Source organism: Aspergillus candidus, assembly GCF_002847045.1.
Source record: "Aspergillus candidus strain CBS 102.13 unplaced genomic scaffold BDW47scaffold_58, whole genome shotgun sequence".
Lineage (NCBI taxonomy): Eukaryota > Fungi > Ascomycota > Eurotiomycetes > Eurotiales > Aspergillaceae > Aspergillus > Aspergillus candidus.
The window spans coordinates 134,988-158,676 of NW_020194063.1; the positions used below are offsets into that span (position 1 = coordinate 134,988).

At 51.8% G+C, this 23,689-nt stretch overlaps 9 protein-coding genes across 9 annotated transcripts; 5 read left to right on the top strand and 4 right to left on the bottom strand.

The window, feature by feature from the left end:
- Nucleotides 1-356: 356 nt before the first annotated feature.
- BDW47DRAFT_128836 (MID1 family protein) lies at nt 357-2,349 on the bottom strand (the record flags this gene model as incomplete). Its single annotated transcript, XM_024816914.1, has 2 exons — nt 357-1,066; nt 1,137-2,349. 2 exons carry the CDS (start codon nt 2,347-2,349, stop codon nt 357-359), a joined length of 1,923 nt encoding a protein of 640 aa, XP_024668721.1.
- A 1,530-nt stretch (nt 2,350-3,879) lies between these two features.
- Nucleotides 3,880-6,687, bottom strand: BDW47DRAFT_111746 (magnesium transporter CorA family protein). The gene is made up of 2 exons (XM_024814010.1): nt 4,725-6,687; nt 3,880-4,668 (listed from the first exon to the last, which is right to left on the bottom strand). Exons 1-2 carry the CDS (start codon nt 6,134-6,136, stop codon nt 4,089-4,091), a joined length of 1,992 nt encoding a protein of 663 aa, XP_024668722.1. The 5' UTR covers nt 6,137-6,687; the 3' UTR covers nt 3,880-4,088.
- Nucleotides 6,688-7,797: 1,110 nt separating this feature from the next.
- On the top strand, nt 7,798-8,196 carry BDW47DRAFT_72414 (uncharacterized protein). The gene has a single exon (XM_024819697.1). It carries the CDS (start codon nt 7,833-7,835, stop codon nt 8,109-8,111), a length of 279 nt encoding a protein of 92 aa, XP_024668723.1. The 5' UTR covers nt 7,798-7,832; the 3' UTR covers nt 8,112-8,196.
- A 55-nt stretch (nt 8,197-8,251) lies between these two features.
- BDW47DRAFT_111748 (homoserine kinase) lies at nt 8,252-9,979 on the top strand. Its single transcript, XM_024814011.1, has 3 exons — nt 8,252-9,034; nt 9,130-9,428; nt 9,493-9,979. The coding sequence occupies exons 1-3, from the start codon at nt 8,608-8,610 to the stop codon at nt 9,832-9,834; spliced, it is 1,068 nt and encodes a 355-aa protein (XP_024668724.1). The 5' UTR covers nt 8,252-8,607; the 3' UTR covers nt 9,835-9,979.
- A 1,172-nt stretch (nt 9,980-11,151) lies between these two features.
- BDW47DRAFT_128839 (SCF ubiquitin ligase complex subunit HRT1) lies at nt 11,152-11,636 on the bottom strand (the record flags this gene model as incomplete). The annotated part of the gene is made up of 3 exons (XM_024816915.1): nt 11,152-11,250; nt 11,310-11,459; nt 11,526-11,636. 3 exons carry the CDS (start codon nt 11,634-11,636, stop codon nt 11,152-11,154), a joined length of 360 nt encoding a protein of 119 aa, XP_024668725.1.
- Nucleotides 11,637-12,083: 447 nt separating this feature from the next.
- Nucleotides 12,084-14,656, top strand: BDW47DRAFT_111754 (uncharacterized protein). Its single transcript, XM_024814012.1, has one exon. The coding sequence runs from the start codon at nt 12,623-12,625 to the stop codon at nt 14,027-14,029; it is 1,407 nt and encodes a 468-aa protein (XP_024668726.1). The 5' UTR covers nt 12,084-12,622; the 3' UTR covers nt 14,030-14,656.
- A 2,014-nt stretch (nt 14,657-16,670) lies between these two features.
- BDW47DRAFT_128841 (cell wall assembly and cell proliferation coordinating protein) lies at nt 16,671-18,389 on the top strand (the record flags this gene model as incomplete). Its single annotated transcript, XM_024816916.1, has 2 exons — nt 16,671-16,681; nt 16,796-18,389. The coding sequence occupies 2 exons, from the start codon at nt 16,671-16,673 to the stop codon at nt 18,387-18,389; spliced, it is 1,605 nt and encodes a 534-aa protein (XP_024668727.1).
- A 469-nt stretch (nt 18,390-18,858) lies between these two features.
- BDW47DRAFT_134112 (thioredoxin-like protein) lies at nt 18,859-19,951 on the bottom strand (the record flags this gene model as incomplete). Its single annotated transcript, XM_024818015.1, has 2 exons — nt 18,859-19,445; nt 19,494-19,951. 2 exons carry the CDS (start codon nt 19,949-19,951, stop codon nt 19,235-19,237), a joined length of 669 nt encoding a protein of 222 aa, XP_024668728.1. The 3' UTR covers nt 18,859-19,234.
- A 508-nt stretch (nt 19,952-20,459) lies between these two features.
- gmtA (GDP-mannose transporter) lies at nt 20,460-22,837 on the top strand. Its single transcript, XM_024814013.1, has 4 exons — nt 20,460-21,115; nt 21,197-21,284; nt 21,370-21,741; nt 21,815-22,837. The coding sequence occupies exons 1-4, from the start codon at nt 20,873-20,875 to the stop codon at nt 22,252-22,254; spliced, it is 1,143 nt and encodes a 380-aa protein (XP_024668729.1). The 5' UTR covers nt 20,460-20,872; the 3' UTR covers nt 22,255-22,837.
- The last annotated feature ends 852 nt before the right edge of the window (nt 22,838-23,689 follow it).

The window sequence follows — 23,689 nt, forward strand, 5'->3', positions numbered from 1 at the left end:
GTTGATTTGTGTCAACTTGGTCCATATATCAATAGAGACAAATAAATAAACATTAAACATATACACAAACAAACAAATAAATAAATAAATACATAAACAGACAAAGCCGCAGTGCATACGTTGACTGCACTCCTCAACCTCTATGTCAACGTCTATCTCCCTTCTTCTATTCCAGATTGCCTTCAAAATAATTCAAATAATCAATCGGTTTAGTCTGTATAATCTGTATAATATAATTACAGTAGAAGATAAATAAGAAAAAAAAGTATGGGGCAGCTCAGCCAAACCTATACAAAAATCATAACCAAATCCAATATTTACTCCCCCAAAAAACCCTCTAAAGCAACATAAAATCATCACAACAACTCAAACACTGTGAACCAAACCAACAGCCAAAACCCCCCCAACAACCCCAACCCAAACCCACCCCGCAAAGCAACCCCCCCATTCTTATCCTTAAACGGCGCCTCCGGATAATTACACCTCCCCTCCTCGTATTTATCCTTAGCGCCGTAACTCGCCCATATCCCCGGTTCCTCGGGACAGCTGAAATCCAGCGCTGACGGACAGCTGCGCACGAGATCCCAGCAGATGTCGCGACAGGGGAGCATTTCCTTGTACGGGCCGGGGTTGATGATGCGATCAATCGAGGGGTTACGCGCGCCACGCGCGGCGGGGAAGTTGCGGATTGTTTCGTTGACTGCGCTGGAAGGCAGGGAGGTGCCGTTGTGGAAGGGGCGGGGGATGTTGCGCGGGTGCAGGGCGGTGTTGTTCGTGTTGGAGAAGTCGGCGCAGCGGGGGATGGTCACCGCGCAGAGCCAGTTCTTGTAGGCGTTGGCGCAGTCGTCGCAGTTGACGGAGAGGGACCATTTGGTTTCGTTGTTGGTGGCGTTGCATTGGATTTGGGCGAGCGAGTAGGTGAAGTTCTTGTAGAGGCTGCGGGCGTGGTCGTCGTAGGTGGTTATGAGGTCGTTGAGCTTGTTCTTGTATTTTTGGGGATTGGTCGGGACGGCGTAGGCTACTTCTTTGCAGAAGGGGAGGTCGTGGATTAGGGCGCAGTTGTCGTCTGTTTTTTTTTATTATTTATTTGTTAGCTGGGGGTATATTATCAAAGGGATTGAAGTGTAAGGGCCTACCATGTTTGGTGGAGAACTTCTCTGGCTGCCACACTCGCCCCCCTCCTCCGATATAGCCATTCCCCGAGTCCGTCGAGTTCCCCGCCATGGCCAGGATACCAGTGTACTCAGAGCTGCGGTTAAGCTTGGTAACGTAGAACTGCTCTCGGACTTTCTCACCTCCCGGCCGCCTAGTCATGCTCGCTTCAACGCTCTTCTTGCCTTTGATCTGCGCATGCAGGTTAAGCGCGCAGTACGAGCGCTCCATGCCCTCAATGGACGGATCATTGACGTTATTGGCGAACATCACAAACGGGGGTCGCTTATGTAGCCAGTCACTGTCGTTGCCAGCCGGCAGGTGGTAGTCCGTCTTGTTGAGACTGGCAGTCGCGAGAAGCGCCGTGGTTGTGTCCGAGTCGACATGGAAGAGCGATTCGTCACCGCCGACCGTGTGGAAGAGCGCGTCGACGGACGCCGCGATCTGGTAGTGGTAGGTCCCCTCGTAGTCTTTGCTTTCGGGCGCTGTGACTTTGAGCTGGACGTCGCCTGTTGCGTCTCCGACGGCGCTCATGTAGCCGCCTTCGGACTTGAAGACGGCCCAGCTGTCGGTCCCGTTCAATCCTAGGATCGAGACCTCTAGCTGGGGCAGAGCGGGCGGGTTGTGATCGGTGTCGCGCTTGGAGAGGCGCGGCTTCGAGCAGATGGTCATAGACACGTAGACTGTGTTCGCGCGTTTCCGATGACTCGGTCTCTCTTCTTTGGGCGCATCGCCCTCCCTATCACTGGGGCCATCGCCCTCCCTACCCTTATCTCCCTTAGGACCACCGCCCTCCCTGTCCTTCCCACCCTTAGGCCCATCCCCATCCCTATCCTTCGCATCCCTAGGAAAGTACCACTTCTGCGTCTCCCCCGGCTTGATATCATCTTCCTGGTACTGATTATTCCCCACCGACGACACAGCCCTCCGAGCCCGACGGATCGGATCCAGCGACGCATCCGCCCCCTCATCGGGAGAATCCTCCAACACAAGCCCATTATACGACCCCAGCGCAAACGGAAACTGCCCTCCCCCTCCACTGCCGAGCGTCACATTGCTCCCGTCGGGGCCAGCCGGCGCCGGCGCTGTGAGACTGTCCTCTGTGTGCGCGAATGCCGGCGCGCTGAAGAGGACGGCGCTACATGCGGCGAGCGTTGCTGCCAGGCGGTACTGCAGCTTGGGTGTTGTTGGTCGCATGGACGGTTCACGTCTTGGTAGAATGCGATGCGATGCGATGGTGGAAGCGCGGACCACACACAGCAGTGGTGGTGACCTCGGGTCAGGCGCGGACGGAGGCCTGGAATGGACCGACGGCTGGTGTCGGATGAATCATTCACTGATTATACTTGTCTGTGTTGTAAGATTGAATCGCTCGTGTTTGAGGGTCGCCTGTGCCTGACAGGGACGAGTATATCCTATGTTCATCGTTGATCGCATTGCGGTGGGCCGTGATCTATTCTTGTTTGCCTGTCAGCCTGCGCCACGTCTCAGCTGTCTCAGCCACACGGCTGATAAGGGCTTATGTAATGGGGTTTATGCAGCATTGCATGTCTACAGTATAGATCAGGTACAGATACGGAGGAGAATAATATTATCATTCATCTTCAACACACCCATATTTCAGGTATAGTTTCCCATCCACGCCATCCCAAGTCCTCCCATGCAAATGGCGGAGATAAGGCACCTTAGCCTCATCCGCATAATACAGCCAACAGGCCCACCGGTGCCACTGACCCTCTTTCATATTATGTCTCGCCCGCTGCCCAATCTTATCCTCAATGAACTCCCCCCGCCGCATCGCCAGTCGACTCGGGAAGACCCGCGCAAGATAGTGCTCCGTCGACGCAAGATGCGGCTTATCGAACCAGAAGAACAGCGGCGTCAGCGGGACCTTCACGTCCGGCTGCGACGGCGGCGTGAAATCCCTCTTCAGCGACGCGGTCAGTTCCCGCAGCGCGGGATAGTCATTGACGCAGGCCGACACCGCGTACGAGCGCATGCGCTCCGACGGGAACGAGACGTACTTAACCGGTGCGGCTTCGTCGGCGTCCGAACTCGCCATCACGTCGAGGAGCGGCGCTAGCGGGATATCCGCCGCGAGGGCCCAGTCGTGCTGCTGCACCCAGACGTATGGCGTCCCGCATATCCTCAGCGCCGCGCGCACAGCGAGTCCGAACCCGAGGCGCGCGGCGGGCTCGATGAACGTAACTTGCTGGTCTGCGGTCTGCGTGATGGCCAGGCTAACCTCGTTGCGGGGGTTTTCTAGCCCGAACTCGGCGCGGTCCTGCCATTCGCGGAGGGCGGTGGCTCCCGGCTCGCTTGCTGGATTCTTGTCTCCGTGGGGAGCGTATTTGGTGATGATGAGCTCTTTGACGTTCTCTATGTAGTCGCTGTAGTTTTCGGCGACTTTTGCCGTCGCTTGGCCCTTTTTCAGGCGGGATCGGATTGTGACATGTTCGAAGGTGTCAAAGACCACGATCACCCGGGCTGTGAGCAGTGCCGTGCAGTGTCGTTTGAAGGATCGCAGTACGGATGAGACTAATTGTGTGGATGGAATGGATGGGGTCGGCGAGGTCGTGATAATCACAGTCAAGAGACTTGACTCATTGGATCCTGGCCCCATTGGCACTTCCCGTAAGGAACGGCCGGAAAGTCGAAGTTGAGGGCGAAAGAGTGAAGAAGATAATTTCCACCCAGAAAGGCAAAACTAACCGAATGGGGTAATCCGCAGATTCTCCGGTCACTGGACTCACCTTCTACCCCGTAGTTAATGGGACTTTTGGAGGAATTTATCTGAACCTTTGAAAAAGACATGGATACAGACGGATTTTGATTGTTTGACACCGTTGTTATTTTATGCATTGCACTATATAGAACGTGCCACCAAGGCCAAGTGACGCCTAACTAATATGAAGCGCGCATACTGCAATATCGCGCTATACAAGTTTATAAAATCGGGCTGCTACACCGCTGAGGATAATCACGGCGCCGATAACACCCAGAATGCCAAAAAACCATCCCAAGCCGTCGGCATCCTCTCCTGGGACATGCACGTTCATGCCAAACAAACCGCAGATCAGGTTCATGGGAACTAGCATGGTGGCGATGAGCGTCACCTTGCTCAGGACATTGTTGACGTGGTTGCCCAGCACCAGATTGGTCACATTCAACTGGGCAAGGTAGTTGGTATGGGACCGGCTGAGCATCTTTTCGAAATGCGCCAGGTTAGACATCATCGTCACGACGTGATCTTGAATGTCACCCAGGTAGAGGCCAATGTCACCACGAGGAGTCACCGAGTACTGCTCATTGCAGCGCTTGGAGAACCCGCGGATGACATCCGCTTTGCCGCCCAGGAGACGCATCAGACTCATGACTTTCTTGCGCAGGCCGCCGATCCGGGGCAAAAACGACTCGAAATCGTCCATGCGCGCGATGAACACCAAGTCCTCGATGGCTTCGGATTCAACTTCGATTTCGCGAATAACAGGACCGAAACTGTCGACAATATCGTCACTATAACTGAGTTAGTTGTCACGAGCTGACATGAAGCGGAGTTGGAGACGACCTACATCATGGCATAGCAGATCCAGTCACTGCTCAAGGACACGTAGTCGCGAAGCTTGCCGATTCTTTGCCGGACATTAGACGAGTGCGGGTTGTCGGTGAACGAAAAAGACAGCACTCCGTCACGGAACACCACCATGTAGAAGTTGACGGGATCCATGAAATTCTCGCTGGTCTTGTCGAGCTGGTAAAACGTGCGGAAGCAAACGAAGTAGTACTGCTTGAACAGCTCGACTTTCTCTCGGGCTTCTTGGGTCATGATATCCTCCGTGGTCAGCGGATGGATAGAGAACGCCCTCGAGAGCGCACTGACTTCCGCCTCCGTGGGGTTCAAGACGTCCAACCACCACACACCCCCTTCCGGACCCAGCTGGAAAAGATCCCGAAACGTATCCCCCGGCAGGACGAGGTCACCGAGCTCGGCAGCATGTACGGTGCTCTGCGACTCGGACGAGAAGAAGCCAAACCGACTAGGCTCATTCTCGTTTTTCAGGTGCGCCAAGAGTTCCTTCTCGTTCACGGATTCCGCAAAGGCCTTTTCATTGAGTTTGGGGTCCGACGTCATGTAGTCATCCGAAGATCGTCCCACACTGGAGGAGCGTTTGTCTTCGTCGCTGGGTTTCTGGGCGGCTGGGCGGAGATCATAGAAAACCCGCTGTTGATTGCTTTGGGAGCTGAGGCTCTGGCACTGTCTCGTTGTGGTGTGCTTTGCCTTGTGATTCAAGGCCACGAATTCCTCCAGTTCCTCGTAATCGATGACCGGAATCCGGCCCGGCTCCTCATACGACGGAACGCAAGGGTCATCGGCGGGCTCCAATTGCACTTCGCCCGCTTGGGGCCGGATGATACTCGCATTGCTGAACGTGCGGCGGCGAGCGTGGGTGCCGCCAGAGACGGTTCGCTGCAGGATCGCCTCTAGGTCGGGCGCTCCGTGGCTTTCCAGAGTATTTGCGCGCTCGCGACGGCGGGGGTCGGCGAACGCTTCGACGGAGTTAGGCGGAGACGTTGACCGGGCGGAGGGGGACGATTCTCTCGACACGTTGGTGAGGTCCGGAGGGGCGCGGCTATAGGAACGGCCTTGACGGGTATTGCCGGGCGGATCGACGGAGAAGCGCCGACCCAGCGCATTGATATCCTTGCCCGCTTGATCATCGTCGACAACGGCTTGTTCAAAGTCTCGCGAGAACGAGCCGGCCTCCCGGAGTGCCTCCTGCACATGAAGCAGATCCGGGCGCTGGGGAGTATCCGGGGGGAGCCCCTGTTGGGCGGTATTCTGGCGACTGAGCTGGGCATCGGGGGTGGCCTCAATGCGCGGCTGCGTAGGTTCCAATTGGAATCGGTGATCGTCCAGCTCGGGGACCGGGGTGCTGAACCGGGTCAGGCACATGTATTTCTCAGACCGGGGTGACTCGGACATGATGACTCGGTGGACCGTTCGCGATCGGGTACATTAATGGGTTTGAGAGTCGAGAAAAGAAGAAAATCGCAGAAAATATAAAGAAGAGTTAGGCAAGCACCAAGCGGTAAATGATCAAAGCCTTCGGGTCAACGACAACGAGGGCGTGAACAAGTCCCAGGGAAATGCTTCTCCATCCATCAGCCAGACCCCTCGACAGGGCCTGGCATTACCGTCGGGGAGATCGAGTGCCAGCTTTCTTAGGTCGCTGGACCGTTCTATTACGGGGGTTTGGTGACGCCCCCGCAGAAGACCCTGCACTTAGGGCCCAGGAGAGGCTGGAGGAAGGTAGACTGGTTGAAGCGAGTGCCCGCCAACTTGACTAAGTAATCCGACGAGGAGCTTGGTGGCTCCAGAGTTGCAGTTGAGTTAGGGATGAGTTCACAGGAAGCTCCGACAGAGTTCCTTGCAATTCACCGCGGCGAGACCTTTTTTTCTCTTCTTTTTTTTTTAAACTTCGCTTTGATCAATGACGTCGGTACCCGATTCTTAAGGTATGAGACGGAAGTATCGGCGACGAGATCGAGATGTGGGTGGGACGATCAGCAGAAGTTTATTCTCTTGGTCGCAGGAGAAGTCAACAGCAGAGAATCTTTTGGTGGAAGTCGGTCTGATGTGGAGAGAGATGAGTGGTGAAAAATCCCGGCACACCACGAGATTGAAGCGAGGAAAAAGTCGAGTCGCCGATAGTAAGAGAAACTGGCGAATGACGGATCAATGAGGGATGCTTATATAATTTTATTTCAAAAATAAAAAATAAAAATAAAAAATAAAAAATAAAAAAAAAATAGATCAAAGAAATATAGAAAATAAAAAGTCCGACTCGATATCAGAAATTCAAAAGTGAAAAGACAAATCAACCCGAGATCTGTCTTTCTTTAAAAGTAAAGAGGGAGACGGAATCAAAAGGGAAGAGAGGGATTCGAAGAGAGGAAGGCCAGACGAGTAAAAACAAAGAAAGTGATTGAGAGGGAAAAGGGGGCGAAGAAATTTATGGAGACGAAACCAAAGATAGAACCAGGCCGGACGTTGCACCCAGAGGTGTCTTAGTCTTGATTTTATGGGACTTGACTGAAAAGGACCAAGCAAGATCAGACGACAGAAGACAAGGGCGAAGGAAGTCTTAGGTTAAAAAAGGACTGGAACCACGAACCAGTCAGGCTACAAAATGAGAAGGAAGCCGGAGCCAAACGAAAGGAAAGGCCAAGAAAACAAGAGGAAAAGAACCAGAAAAAAAGAGGAGAAAAGAAAGGGGCCAAGAAAGAGAGGGTTGATTCCGGTGGCCAAAAAAGCACAGACAGGGAGGGGATTTCCGTGTAAGAGAAGTTAAATATGGAGCACCAAAAGAGCGCCAACAAGGGCTAAGACTTTAAGAAGTTTCAATGAGATGGCTTCTGACCATTAGCCCGGGGAGTCAACTCCGCACTGGACCTGGGATGGATGTAACTGTATTCTGGTCTGAATTGAAGGGATAGATGATCGAGTTGCATCCGACTCTTTCTTATTGAAGAGACTTGACAATATCTGAATGATCTCAAGTCACGATATTATTCATTTCACCTGGAATGAATCCATATCTTGATATCAGGTGACACAGGCAAAGTTAGTCATGGATTGTCCACTGTGGGCGGACTGGAACTGGTTTCGGCAACAATCCATGGATCTTGCTGGACCATTAATAATAGTAATGTCAACCATATCATGCATGTGCATCTCAGATCCATCACATCGGGACAGCATGTACATGGTCAATCATAACCATGATGATAACCCTCTCAATGTCATTGGTGTTACTATATTCTCAGAGGTGCTGTTCAAGTACTTACCTACCTACCTAGGTACCTTAGTACTAGACAGCACGAGGGGGAATTATGGAGACCAACAACATGCAGATTGTATAACAGTGATAATTTCCTTTCTTAGAATAAAACACTGATCACTCTGATAGATCAATTCTTTGAAGCCTGGGGAGCAAAAGTTTAAAAAGCATGGACAACGCAAACAGGATGCAGGGGGACGATTGCGGAATGATAGCCCTACAGTCAGACTAAGCATCTGGAATTCGCCCCGAGGTCGGTCAACCACGCCCAATTTTTTCCCTTCCGCGGGGCCAATGCCAAGACTTCCGAGTCATCGCAATATTTGTTTCAGACCTCATATTCGGTATCTTTATCTTCCCTTTCCTGATAGTACCATTCATTATCTTTTTTCCCATCCACTCGGAATAGTGACCGGAAGTATAGGTCGATTTCTGTTTCATCACACATTTGAATCCTCTGCTAGCCTTCCCACTCATTGGTGTCTTATCGAGGGTCACGGGTAGAACAAGAACCAAGAAGGAAAGTGAGAAGGAAAAGCGAATCAAAAAAGAAAAAAAAAGGCAAACCAGGAGAGGAAAGAAGAGAAGAAAGGGAACAGAAAACACTATCGCAATGGCTTCATCATCCTTCGTCATCAAAACGCCCTGCTCCTCGGCCAACATCGGCCCTGGATTCGACGTGATTGGCCTGGCTCTATCCCTTCACCTGGAGCTTCGTGTCACGGTCGACTCCTCCCAATCCTCGTCGCAACATCCCCTCAACTGCGTGATCACGTATGACGACCAAAGCCAAAGTACTGAGAAGATCAGCCTAGATCCCGAGGTCAACCTGATCACTCGTGTAGCTCTATACGTACTTAGGTGCCATGACCTCCGGGCCTTCCCCGTGGAGACCCGCGTCCATATTGTAAACCCCATTCCCCTGAGCCGTGGCCTCGGGTCGTCTGGCACGGCGGTGGTGGCTGGTGTGATGCTGGGGAATGAAGTAGGTCGTCTGGGCTTAAGCAAGGACCGCTTGCTGGATTATTGTCTGATGATAGGTGAGCTTGGATTGTCTCCATTTGTTGCCATTGCATGTCCATATGCAGGGAACCCCCCTCACCCGCCCACACAGCAATTGACTGATAACGAACAGAACGTCACCCCGATAACGTTGCCGCCTCGCTCTTCGGAGGCTTCGTCGGAACTTACCTGAACGAACTCAAGCCCGAGGATGTGGCCCGCAGGGAAATCCCGCTGAGCGAGGTGCTTCCCGCCCCGGCTGGCGGAATCGATACGGGGAAACAGCCCCCGGAGCCCCCGCTGGGCATCGGCCATTACAGGAAATTCCCCTGGGCTAAGGAGATCAAGACCATCGCCATCATCCCCAACTTTGTCGTTCCCACCGCCAACGCCCGAAACGTTTTGCCAACGTCATACTCGAGGGCAGACGTCGTACGTTCCTTTGCTTTTTTCATCCCTGTATCTTTCCTTTACGTGCGCTAACATTCTCCTACAGGTCTTCAACCTCCAACGCGCAGCGTTACTCCCGGCTGCTCTGGGCACCTCCCCGCCCGATCCAGACATGATCTTCCTCGCCATGCAAGACAAAGTGCACCAGCCCTACCGAAAGAACCTCATCCCTGGCTTGACGGAAATTCTCCAGTCCATGACGCCCAAGACCCAGCCCGGCCTGCTGGGCATCTGCCTTTCGGGAGCTGGCCCGACCATCCTGGCGCTGGCCACGGATCGGTTCACCGAGATCGCGGACCGCATCATCGCTGGATTTGCGGCGAATGATATCTCTTGCAAGTGGAAGCTGCTTGAGCCTGCTCAGGAAGGTACCGTCGTGCAGTATTAGGGGGTGGCTGTATGGGTGTAGCTTGAGTGTGTCTGCTGGGGTTAGACCAAATAGAGTGGTATCTAGAATGGGGAAGATGCGAGAGAGACGGACTCTCAATGTACATTTTACAGATATGAATGCTATATTAGATGTTTTCTTGAAAGTGGCCTAGAATGAGCGGTACTAACGTCCCTATAACACACCCTCTCTTATATGATGATATGCGATCTGTAGTCACAAGCTCATACCAGGCCAGACAAAGGGGAGGGGGTTTTCCAATTGATGAAGACATACATTCATGACAGTAAGTCACAAGTAGGTATCAAAAAAAGACTTCTTTGACTCTACACAAGAGACCATATAGAAATAAATGGATAGTTCGTGAGCATTACTATCTATGGGTAAAAGCAGTAAGTTGGGCAGTTTATACTAGGGTGGTGGCAGTGATTGGATTACCCGCTGCCTTAAACCCAGCCGGGGCGGTGATGGAATCTTGGCCACTGCATGGGAGCTGATCTGACCGACCCTCCCTTTGTTATCTGTCTTTCAACATCAACGATCCGCGCATCTCTCTTTTAGTTTATAATCAATTTTAACATCATGGATAATATCCTCGCTCCCATCCAGGATGCCTTTGAAGGTCAAATAGTAAGTTGGTCTGGTTATGATGGCTCTCGGAAGCTACTAAGGCTCCCCCTCCGGCCACCTATCCATTCATTCATTCCGCCGCATACTAATATCGCACCTTTACATAGGACTTTCAGGGCCAGCGCATCACTGAGATTCTTTCTACGGTTTTATTGATTATCACAGGCGTGAGTTTATTGAACCCGATCGGAATTTATCTCCTACTCCCCACAACTAGATAGGCTGCTTATACTTGTTGTTTATCAAGGCCATTGCGTTCGTTGCCGGTTACATCTACCAGGATATCCACCTTACGCTCTGGGTTGGTCTGGCAGGTACCGTGGTGACCGGGTTGGCGGTCATTCCTCCTTGGCCTATGTACAATAAGAACCCCGTGAAATGGCACGTCCCGCTGGCGAGTGGCTCTCGCGGGGCAGGAGTGGTGGTAGATGGGGTGAGAGTTGCATGAGATGCGGATCGGATCATTGGTGTCCCAGTTATCCAAAGAATGAAACTCTGCGCGGGAAGCATTACCCCTGTCCGTTTTCATCTATACGACTCAGATCATGGAGTGAAATTCCTGTAGAACATGAACAAAGAACAAAAAGAAAGAAAGCCTCAAACGCCGGCCCAGTCATTATCCGCTTGCTTTTAGAGTCCAAGCGGAAGTCGCATAGCCACTCTGAAAGGAGACCTTCGCTCGGTGTTTTAGCGGCCGTATTTTTGGAATTCCCAATCCCGGTTGTCCAGCGGGCATACTTGACGGGTCTTTAGCCAGCGAGATATGCAATGGAAATGGAACGCATGCTGCGAAGAAGTCCTCGGATTAGCATACGGTTTGAACGGGATCGTAGAAAATGACTCACGTTGCAGATACCCCAAGCAACAGTACACTCTTCGGTTGTAGAGGAACCCTGGTTTGCCTGGCATTCGATGCATAGATCCATGATATGGTTCCGGCAAATCGCACAGTTGTCCACGACGATATCCCAGGCCCAAAGCGCCACCGCATTCCACTTCATTGTTGACAGATTCGTCAGCACTACAAAGACCTGGTGACACGGATCGAATCATCTCCCTACCTTTTTGACTTCAAACCGCTTCTTGCCGTCACTGGTGCCTTCTGAAGCCTTCGACACAGCCTTGGCCTTGTCGGAGCTTCCGGCCGCTTCTTTCATCTCCACGTCCGTCATCTTTGAGCTGGTGATTGATCGTCAGGAACTATTGAAGAGACCGGTGTCCACGTAATTCGACGACAGGGTTGTCAGAAAGGAAGGAGAGTGTGGAAAGACGGAAGTGTCGACACAAAGAGACAAGGAGCTAGCTTTGGGTACCTGGTTGGCACGGCGTCTGACGTAAGTATTCGCCCAAGAACAGAACGGAGAGAGCACTTAAACGTTGAGTCAACGTTCTAGGCAAAAGGCAAGAAAGGGAAAGGGAGGCAACGAGAGCTTATGGAGAAACCCACCAGGCCCACTTGAATATCTTATACCTAACAATGGAAGCAAGTACCGCGGGAGCACCTACTGCGCCTTGTTTTGATGATCCCAACGAGGCGGGACTGAAGTGGCGTGGCTGCCCATGACTGAGCGGTTAGTCATCCGTAAACCCCCGCTTAACCTCAGTCATCCCCAGCCTTTGTGAGTTGTTCCACCCTGCCAGCTTCACTATCCTAGAACTCTCTACACACCACGAGCAATAACCTCAACTTCGACCATCGTCTTCACCATCTTCAGACTTCATCTCCTCCTACAGTTACCATGCTCCTTCAGATTCTTTCGGTTCTCTCACTCCGTTCGCCTATCTAGATATAAGCATGCCCAGGAGTTCTGGTTTCTCGCCTTTCGATCCTTCGCTTTGATTCCAGTCATACATGAAACCCTTTGCTTTCACCAGCTTGCTATTCTTGAATCGACTATATTTGCTCTGACCCTTGCTCGTGCGAAGTCCGGCGTCTCTGCTTTGCTTTGCCTTCTTGTTTCCCGTCTTTTCTATTATATTTGGTTTTGAACTATCGATAAGTTGGGAAGCTGCTGGGCAGTATTCGACAGCCTACTTGTCACTCGTACAGCCTTTGGCATCATCTTCATTCTTATCTCTACCTTTTCTGCATCTTTCTATTCTTTTTTTTTTTTATATTAACTTCAAGGCTGCCTATTTTTTAAGCCAAACAGTCGTCATGTCGACCCAATCACCTACTCCTCTGACTCCTAAGGGTCCTCGCAACAACCGACGCACTCCCAAACGGAATGCCACTCCCTCCACACAGAAGAACACTTTTCTATCGACACCTCCGTCCTCACCTCCGAGGAACATGAGTCCAGGGGGGACAGCTACCGACTCTTCTGTTAATGTGAATATGTCCAAGAAAAAGAACGGCAGGTCCACCAAGAAACCGCGAGAGGGATTCATCAAAGCGTCCCCGGCACCAGTCAATGGCCATCGGCACGTCAGTTCGAATACGGCCAATAATAATAATGGCAACGCAATTCTTCCTCCAAGGGACAGTCCGCATTACGCAGGCCCTACATTCCATGCGTCTCCCGCTCCCTCCGCGCTCCCGATCCCGAGCTTCTTTTCCAAGTCTCTTCCCGAATCCGACCTCGCGCCAGCACTAGAATCCGACGCCGAAAATCCGGATGCCGAGCCCGACTATGAGATTACTCCGTCGAAGCCCAAGCCACGTCCTCAAGTACAGGATAGAAAGCCGGAGTCCACTCCTCTCGATTTTCTCTTCAAGGCGGCAGTCGAAGCCAGGAATGTGCAACCACAGCGCAGTCCCGAAGCAAACACTCACACTCGGATTCGGTCTCCTCAGACAGATTCCAAAACGTTGCGACAGCGTGGCTTTAATGACTCATCTAATGGGATATTCCCTTTCGATATGGGAAGCCCAGAGCCACGCTCCTCCCAGATTGGGCCCTCGTTTGCTCCGTCTTACAAAGACCGTATGAACGCCATGCGGGCCACCAATTCTCCTCCGTCGGCCGAAGTCGACCTTGATGATGGTCAAAGAAAGGCCAAAACCGAGGCTCTGAAGACCCTACTCCTTAATCCGCGTCCTCAAAGACCGTCGTCCGCGTCGCCTTTGGCTCAAGGTCCAGCTGAGCGCCCGAAGGAACACCCGAATGCCAATCTCAGCGTCCCTCATTTTGCCACACCTCTCAGAACGACATCCAGCCCGCCAGGCCCGATTCCTGATGCGGCACGCAACAACTATCAGTCTATGACTGCGAACTCGTTCTATCCCCGGCCTAACTACGCACATTCCGGCACCCCCCAGCAAGTCCGCTTTCATAGCCCGGCACCGAGGAAAGGAGCTCCCTCGCCCGGCCCTAGAGTCAATGGAGGGACACCCAAAGAGAACGTTCGCCAAACACATGTTCCCTACGATAACACCCGGTCTCCGGGTAATTATACACCGCACGCCCCTGTTCGCCACCAATCCTCGCCTGCGCGATCCAACCCGGTGGGCTCACCCCAGGTGCTGGACACAAAGAAGATGGAGGATGATCTGCGGAAGATCCTAAAGCTTGATGCAAACCCTGGTTTTGCATCCCCCGGCATCCAAAGCTCTTACGCCTGAACGCTCTCAGTGACAGCGCTCGAAGTTGTTGTCTTTACATCAGTTATGCACGCTATTTGATTTTTTGGGGATGACATGTTGAGTTATTTCAGGATAAGTTGATGGTACCTCTTGAAGCTTTGCAAGCGTTCATTCGTTTTACAGTCTTTGTCACTCTTCGGGGTTCTTGAGAACCAGGTTCTTTGTGTTTTTGCAGCAAGCTATTCTTATCTGATCTTCAGTGGTGCATTAGCGGGGATGACTTTTACCTTCTCTTTGCATCAAATCTGGAGTTTTGGTTGCGTGTCAGGGTGTGTGTCGGAGTGCGCTGACTGGGATGTGTCTGGGTGAATATTGCTGAGGCGTATCTTTGACTTCCTGATATCTTCCCTCTTTGTCCTTTCCCTGTTGCGTTGATCCGTCTTGCCATTTGATCACATTCCTTTATCTCCGATTCCTGGTCCCATCTTATGATGGCCATGGGAGAGGCTAGTTTTATTGATGTTATTTTCTCGTTCACGTCCGTCCCCTGTTGACAACCGACCTCCATTCACGCTCGCTCTCTACATTCTTACCTTCTTACCTGATTCTGATGCTTGCCCATCCTATTCCATACCTAACATAAGGATTGTAATCCTTTGAATACATTCATTCGACCTATCTTAGTACCTATCCTTTTTTTTTTTTTAGACCATTATTGTGTATTGTGTAATATACAATACAGCCTGTGTAAGGTAAAGAGTCCAGAACCTTCAGGCGGATTTAGTCAAGAAGTTCCCGAGCGCATTCCCCATCGGTCCCCACAGCTGTACTGCGAGATACGCCGGCGCGCAACTAAAACCATACTACAGTAATCTGGTGGTCCAAAATACAGGATAAAAAAGGAGTATGAATATGGAGTACAACCAAATTCTGATTCAATCGACTCTATTGAACCTACAGGGATAGGAAAATGTATGTATTCGACCAGCTGACAGGAGATGAGCTACGGTTCCTAATAACAATATGCATCTAGTCGATATTAAAGGGGACCGCCACTACCGGTCAAGGAAAGTTTCCGACACTGGTGGAGTGGCCCCCATTGGTTGTCAATCCTCTGGCTAGGTCGGACTCTCCTGGTGGATATTATGGACGGGGCACGCTGGACTGTCCTTGTTACTTCTGGCTTGAGGAGCTAGAAGGGTATTGTTTGATGTGCACGCGATCGGTCATGGAGTGGACAGACGGTCTGTCAGTCCGGTATGGTCAGCTTGACGGTCAATATTTCCCCATCTTTGAGAAAGACATGGGGATGTCTCGATATTTTCATATTTTCACATGGTATCTCTACTCGAGCTGTTCTCGAGCGAGTGTATAACACGCCCGCAGCGAATGATATCATGATGACATCTGGATTACAGGGGAATGATCCTCAAGAGATACGTATAGATAGATCCATCCGTCCATACGTTTTGAATTCAAACCGCAGCTGACTGACTGCACTGCCGTTCGCGGAAAGAATGCAGTCCAAGACCCAATGCGGGTGGGGGTTGCCACTGGAGAATATTCTCCATGCCGTTGCATCAGGCAAGTATGTCATCATTGGGAGGGGGGGGGGAGTATTTGTTTGTTTGTTTATGCAAATGGTGAGGATGACGATGGTGGTGATACCTTTACAGTTTCTCGTGAGTTTGGAGGCAATGATCAGGTAAGGGAGTCAAGTACCAAAACCAGAACGGCCTTTGTATAGAGTGATGTAACGAAGGAATGGAGAACTTTACACGATAGAATACATACCGATTAACCTGGTGAATTCTTTTCTTCGGATTTCTTTTCCTGTTCTTTTTCTTTTCTTTTCTATAATTATCATTAATGTATTGGGAATATTTAATTGTCCATCTTCGTCCTGTGAGAGAGCGATATATCAAGAGAAAGAAAGAGGTTGACGATCTTACCGTACCAGGAACCAGACCGTATCCCCATCCCTGGTTCCAGGCGCCTTCCCAGGGGTCAAGACTGAACTTCACCTTCTTCTCTCCTCATTCTCTTCTCTCTCTTCTCTTCCTCTTCTTCTTCTTCTTCTTCTTCTTCTTCCCCCCACTTAAACAGCCACAGCTGAACTTAATCCACCGCAGTCTTCCCGCCCGTTGATTCTTTCTCCGGCCGAAAAGTCCGCAAGTTCAGATCATCAGGATTCACATACTTCGACCAATCTCCATTATTCTTCCTCTCCCATCCATTCCCCTCCTTCCTCCTCTTCGGAGTCTCGTTTTATCAGTCCCTTTTCTTCTTCTTTTTTTTTTTGGACTTTCCTCCCCACTTCTCCCTTTCGCCCTTCTTTGTCCATTTGTTCTTCTTCCTTTTTTTATTTTCTTTTCTATTCGTGTTTCGTTTTCTCCTTTTTTTTTTCTCTCTCTCTTTCCCTCGTTTGGAAGATTGTCCCAGATTCAACTCTCCTTCCCGACTCCCTTGATCTGCTAGAGTTATCCACTTCCTCAACCTTCCCCTTGCAACCACTTGTCTTCAATTCCACATCCCTTTCGCTTCTCTCTATTCTTTCTTTTCACCTTCTTCCCCCAGTCTCTCTGTTACATTTGGTCAATGACCTCCCGTCGGTGTTTTTAAAGTCCTGGAGAACTTTGGGTTCCTGCTTCCCTTTAGCCATTGTGCTTAGTTCCTGACCATGGCGAACCCGTAAGTAACCCCCCCCCCCTCACTATTTTAGCCCTATTCTACCTAGGACCACGAATGTCTCCCTCATCAGACATCAGAGCAAGGATGGAAGGCCGTTACTTACTCTCAACACAGCATCGGTGGAGCATGGCGTTCCTTCTGGCATGCGATGACCTCCTATGATCGGCACGCGTCCCACGATTCACCTTACCGCACAGGGAGGCATGTCCCTCTCAGCCAAAGTCGGGATGAACCTCTCACCTCCATTGCCACCAGCGCCATCGAATCGCGACCAGACCTTACCGATCCTTATGAGGAAAATCAGCCCAAGGACCCCACGAACTCGACTTCCAATGGCTGGTCCGGGTCTCCTACCGCGATCGGCTCCCCCAACCGCCCCTACTCCCCCGGCATGCGATCGGTCTCCTCGCAGAAACGGAGATCAACCGATCCCGGGACGGATGGTGCCGGGGAGATTCAGATGCAGAGCTTCCACGATGGCGCTCCGCCCCCTCCGCCGGTGGCCCACTCATGGAGGAAGATCGAGCGCTGGTTGGAGAGCAATTATGAGGAACTTTTCGACAACCTTTGCGAAGGGTGCACCCAGAACGATATCAACGAGTTGGAACACGACCTCGACTGCAGTCTTCCCCTCGAACTGCGTGAGTCCCTAATGGTCCACGACGGCCAGGAGCGGCCTGGCGTCCCCACCGGTGTCATATTCGGTTGCATGCTTCTCGACTGCGAGGAAATGGTGCAGGAGTGGAAGAACTGGAGGATCGTCAACGAGGAGTATTTCGGCTCGTCGGAGATATCGAATCCTCCCCTCCCCAAGGCGGTGGCCGGCTCCTCGTCGTCGGCCGTGCCCACCACTCAAGGATCCAATCCGCTGTGGAGGCAGGATCTCCTGGAGCGCCAGGAGTCGCAGCCCCCCGGTGCCATCCAGAAGGCCTATGCTCACCCGGCTTGGATCCCGGTGGCCCGCGACTGGGGTGGAAACCACATCGCCATCGATCTGGCGCCGGGCCCTGCGGGCAAATGGGGGCAGGTCATCATCTTCGGTCGCGACTACGACTGCAAATACGTCGTCGCGCGATCCTGGGCCGCCTTCCTGGCCGTGTTTGCCGATGATCTCTGCAGCGGCAAGGTCCACGTGGACGAAGACACGAACGAGCTCAAGCTTCTGGAGTTCAAGGCGCAGAACGTGGAGCCCCCGTATCTGGAGATCCTCCGGTGGAGAACGGACCAGAAGTATGGCCGCCGCCCCCCTCGCCGCAAGGCTCCCAACGGCCTGGGGCTGAGCACGGCCGGCAAATCCGGCAAGGATTCCCCTTACGGCAGCCCGGGGCCCAGCGAAGAGCGCGGCAGGTCGCCTCACCGGTTCCCCAATCGCGGCTCGACTCAAAGTCCGAAGACCCAGTTTGGAATCTCGAGTCCTCTTGCCCGAGTCACGGAAGAAGCGCCTAGTCCGGTCAACCCGACTCCCGACACCGAGCTCCCTGCCGGTCCCTCCCAGGAGAAGCCCAAGGAGCCCCAGGGTGAAGACCTGATGGAAGTGACCACCCCCGATCCGTCCTCGGGGAAAGAGAACGAAGGAGTTCCGGAGAAGGGAAGCGAGCAGAAACCCACGGAGACGGAGAAAGGACAGAAACGTGACTCGAACCCCGGATCGACAACGGCCACAAGCGACACGGAAGTCTTGGGAGAAATGAAGAATGTAGCCATCTAGTCGGGGCGCCCTCGATTTTCTAAATTGCCGTCGACGCGGGAATGATCATGATCGACCCCTTTGCTTGTCTGGCGCAGAAGAGAGCTCCGTTGTTCTTGTTCTGTTTTCTTTTCCTTTTCTTCCTTTTCCTTCTCCTATTTTGTGACTCTTAATATCCGCATTGGCGCCTATATTGGGTTGATGGATTTGTGTGAAGACCGGTCGGATCCGCTTGTATAAATTCCTAACATCATGCACTTTGTTTCGTGTAGCATTTACCGTACCTTATTGTTTGCGGGAGGGGCACTTTTTCACTGCCTGGATGGCACATGTCTCTCAACACCTGTACTTTACCAATGATCATTCAGCATGTCTTCTTGTCCTTGAAGTAGGTCGGATATAGAATCCGCAGTACTCGGTAGAGAAGAGAGTTCCCCTGGTTACTGTCTTACAGGTTATAGCTACAGCTACAGTATGGATACAACGCATCGTTTGAGTCTATCATTGGTATCAGTGCGACCAAGGTCGTGACGTAGATATACATGACCCCTGGCAAATCTAGACCAGGAATTGTGTGAAGTATATTGCAACCAACAGACCGCATGGCGCAGGAAGCTCTGTGCACCGGTCGCATGTTCGTCGAATGGGTATGCTCTCAAGCAGCAGATACTGCCCGCAAGTACCCACGGGGTCGGAAATGCAGCGACTGGGTCCAGATATCGCCGCGCAGGTCGGTTCACCCGGGCGTGTCCATTCCAGGGGGGGGGGAGTACCGTCCGCAGGTACAGGATATCGCTTTGCCCCCTCTCTCCACCACCACATCCATATGGTAGCCTCGCGCACCCGTCGACAATCCCACAGGCATCTCAATCCCAATCATCGTCATCATCGTCGTCATTGATCTGGCGATGCCTCATCCCCCCACTCCGAATCGCGCCCCGTCCATTCCGTCTGCTCTGATTCTCATCCTCAACATCACTCCCCCCATCAGACGACTCCTCCCCAACCTCACTCTCCCTCACCCTCGACTGCGTCAGAATCCCCTTCCAAAGCAGCCGCTTCTCCAACGTAGCCGTACTAATCCCATCAGCCCCATCCCGCCCCCCCGACCCCAACCCCTCAAACCCAATCACCCGCTCCACGGCAATCCCATCCCGAAACCCGATCACACACGGCAGCACCTTGATCTTCAACTTCTCCACCACAAACGCCGTATTCCGCACATCCACCCGCGCAAAGCGCACCTCGTGATGCCGCGCCGCCAGCGTCCGCATGTGCTCGTCCATCGTCTTGCACCGGGTGAAATCCGGGTGCGCGAAGTGGATGACGCACCGGTTCATCTGCGTCGTGAAGTTCAGCAGGGCCTGGTCGGTTTCGATGGTTGGGAGGAGGCCGTCTTCGACGATGGTGGTCGGGCCGGAGGGGCGCGCGTGCTGCGCCGAGGCCAGTTCTGCGTTGAGCTGCTCGATGCGTTGTGCGCGGTAGAGTGAGTCGTCTTCGTTCTCGAGCGCGGCGAAGAGCGCGGCGTCGTCTTCTTGCGTGAGGTCCCCGTCGAGGTCGCGGGGGGCTTGTTTGGTGGTCATTTTCGTTTGAGCTCTCTCTGTGTGTGTCTTGAGTGCGAGTTCTGTTTGGGTGTATGGGGGTGGGAGGTGATAGATTGATCACCCCGTGAGGATTGTGGTTATTAAGGCAGACGCTTGTCGAGCGAAGAGCCAATGAGTTCACTTGGTGGTGCCAGTCTTTCGTCGACTGTCCCGCGGGTTGCGTTGGTTATAGATTTAAGGAGGGAGTGGAGTGAAATTACACGTTTTTTGCAGTCACAGGTACGGTACACGGATTCTGTGACGGTCCGTTACCGGTAAGATGTTGATCTACGGGAGTCTAGACTATGGGCGTAATACAACGTGCCCCTGTCGCCCACTTGAAAGGTGGAACATGCCGTAACACAAATACCGGTAATCAACAGAAATACCGCCCCTGTAACTGACCACAGCCGTTTCCGGCCAGGGCGGTGGAGGATTCTGCCCATGGTTTCCGGCTGGATCTTTCTCCTTCATCTGTTTTCCTTTGATTGCGATTCATCCTTTCCTTCTCTCTCTTTTTCCTGTCGGCTTTCCTTTCATTTTTCTCGCCTGGTTGGGTTCATCTTCGGTTTGAACTCTTCTCTCTTTTCTCCTCCTCTTCGTCTCTCCGGTCTTCGTCTCGTTTGCCCCGATTGGGAGATTCAACCCTCGGTTTTGAACACATTCGCTGGCCCACTAGTGACTTCTTTATCTCCTTCCCCTTTTGATTCTAGAAGCCTTCCCTCCGTTCAGGGCATTCGCGCACCTCCTCTGGCGCACCGCGCCCCCAGTCCTTAGCCAGCTTTGCGCATTTCAAGCCCCAGGGCTCTCTAGATCGTCGGCCTCGGCTTGTCCCGCCCTTCTTATATTCCCATCCTCCATTTTTATCCACCTGTTTCGAAACCCCTCCGCCCCTCGTAAGCGGAGCCAGCAACCGTCAAGATGGTCGACGAAAAGAAAACAGACGACTACACCATCGAGATGGACAAGATAGAGCAGAACAAGAGCTTCGAGCCCGTTGCGCCCCCGCCTCAACCTAGGGGCACCTCGACCCTTGCGAACAACAACAGCCCTATCCTGCCTGTGTTGGCATACTGCGGGTCGTCGATCTTGATGACGGTCATGAATAAATACGTCCTTTCTGGCACCGATTTCAACCTCAATTTCTTTCTCCTTTGCATTCAGGTATGTTTGGGTTGGGTGGTTGCGACATGGGATGGATTTGTGTGTGGAGCCGCGCTGACACGAGTTGCGTTGGATGCTTAGTCTCTCGTCTGCATCATAGCGATTCAAACATGTAAAACGAGCGGTTTGATCACCTACCGCAATTTCAGCCCGGATGAGGCGAGGAAGTGTGGGTGTCACCTTTGTTTTTTTTTTCTTTTTTTTTTTTGGTCCCTGTGTGCTGAGTTGGCTGACCGTTGTCCTTGCTTGATTAGGGTTCCCCATCACTTTACTCCTGATTGGCATGATCTACACCGGCTCCAAGGCGCTTCAATTTCTCTCCATTCCGGTGTACACCATCTTCAAGAACTTGACCATTATCTTGATTGCCTATGGAGAAGTGCTGTGGTTCGGTGGCTCCGTCTCTGGACTCACCCTTTTCTCTTTCGGTCTCATGGTCTTCAGTTCGCTCATCGCCGCGTGGGCCGATATCAAGCATGCCGTGGAGAGCAGTGCCGATGCGACCGCCAAGGTCTCCACGCTCAATGCTGGATACGTCTGGATGCTGGTCAACTGTCTCTGCACGTCGTCTTACGTCCTTGGCATGCGCAAGAGGATCAAGTTGACCAACTTCAAGGACTTTGACAGTATGCGCCCCTTCCCAGCATTCCTTCCGGAATCCACCCCCCTAATGCCAGACTCGTCTAACTAATTTACTAGCCATGTTTTACAACAACCTTCTGTCCATTCCTGTTCTGCTTGTGTGCACCTTTTTTATGGAAGACTGGTCGTCCGCCAACATCACCCGCAACTTCCCTCCTGCCGACCGTAACAACATTCTGTTTGCGATGATCCTGTCTGGTCTGTCGTCCGTGTTCATCTCGTACACCTCCGCCTGGTGCGTTCGTGTGACTTCCTCGACCACTTACTCCATGGTTGGCGCTCTCAACAAACTGCCCATCGCGGTATCGGGACTGGTCTTCTTCGATGCCCCTGTGACGTTCCCCAGCGTGTCGGCCATCTTCGTCGGTTTCGTTAGTGGTATCGTCTACGCCGTCGCCAAGATCAAGCAGAACGCGAAGCCCAGGACTGGCATGTTACCCACATCCAACCCTGTCAGCGCCAGCAGCCAGAGTATGAGAGACTCGCTGCGTTCGTAAACCATTCCACCAGGTTGGTTTCATTCCGGATGGTGTCGCGTGGAAGGGGTCGCCGAGCCAGGTCAGCTTGCTGATCGCTCAGCGCCCGGGGCATCATTTCGCTTTACTGTCTCGCCAAGAGCAGAAACCTTCCAACCTTGTATGTGATATGTGACGCATGTTTCATTGCAACCGAAGTCCTCTGGTCGGACTTGCTCGACCGGATGACGCTGGAATCTCATTTTTTGGTCTTTTCTCTTTTTTTTATTATCTCCTTATAGTATATCTTTGACTTTGGCAGGTGTTGGCGGCTGTACATTATCTTCGCATCGATCCTCATGGGAACTAACTCTTCTGGTCCTTTTTCACGACCTGGCGCGATTGCGCTTCGTATGCATACTATTTTTCTCTCCTTTTCCACTTAATGGGAAGGGCAAGAGGAGTGAAATGACAGCTTGTCTGGACCATCACAGTCAAGATATATACAACCGACTTGTCTGATGTGGAAGAAAGTTTTCCGCCTTGGCATCATTGCAAGCGAGGATTATAATACTGTATTGTATTTATCCTATACGTAACTTCTTTAATATGATTTTCACCAAGGTCTTTCTTCTTCAATTGGAGTATTGACATGGATATATAGTTTTTCAACATAATGGTATCTGTATATACCTTGGCACAAAGGATCGATACAGATCGATAAGCAATTTTAAATCCAAAGCTGCACTCCGATTGGTCGGGCTCGAAAAGAAAGAAAATCCAGAAAAATCAGTTGAAACCTTAAGTTGACAGACGGATTTCACTTTTGTCTCGAAGGTCCCTTATATTTGATATTCTTTTTTTTTTATTTCATATTCTTTTATAGGTACCTACCTAAGTAGGTAAGTAGCGTAAGGAGGTACCTGGACCTACCTAGACTTAGGCCCTACGGTACGGTACGACTCCTACTTTGAAAGAAGGAAGACATTTTCAAACCTCATCCATTTATCATTCATCCACCCTTCCTTCTATTTATCTATTGATCTATACATTTATCTTGTCTATCCATCCATTTATCTACCCCCCTCTCCAGCAGAAACAGCAAACCAGCCGCACACAATGCCCAAGATCAAATCCAAAAAACCACGGGTGCAAGGCCCTCCTTCTTCTTCCTCCTCCAAAGATGCAGCAGCGCATCCCAAAGCGGGCAATCGCAAAATGAATACCTTTTCCAGGTTGTCTACCACGACTGCGCCTTCGTCCCAGGCTAAAGGTAAAGGCGGCGGTAATAAAAATAGTAATCATGGTCATGGTGATGTGACTCCCAAGTCGAACCAGCCGCAGAAGAAGCCGTCGCAGCAGCAGCGGCCGATCGTCCCGTTTGGGAAGAAGGATCGGGTTTTGTTGATTGGGGAAGGTGAGTTTATCTTATTTTTTATTTTCTTTCTTGTCTTTCCTTTTTTTTTTTTTTTTTTTT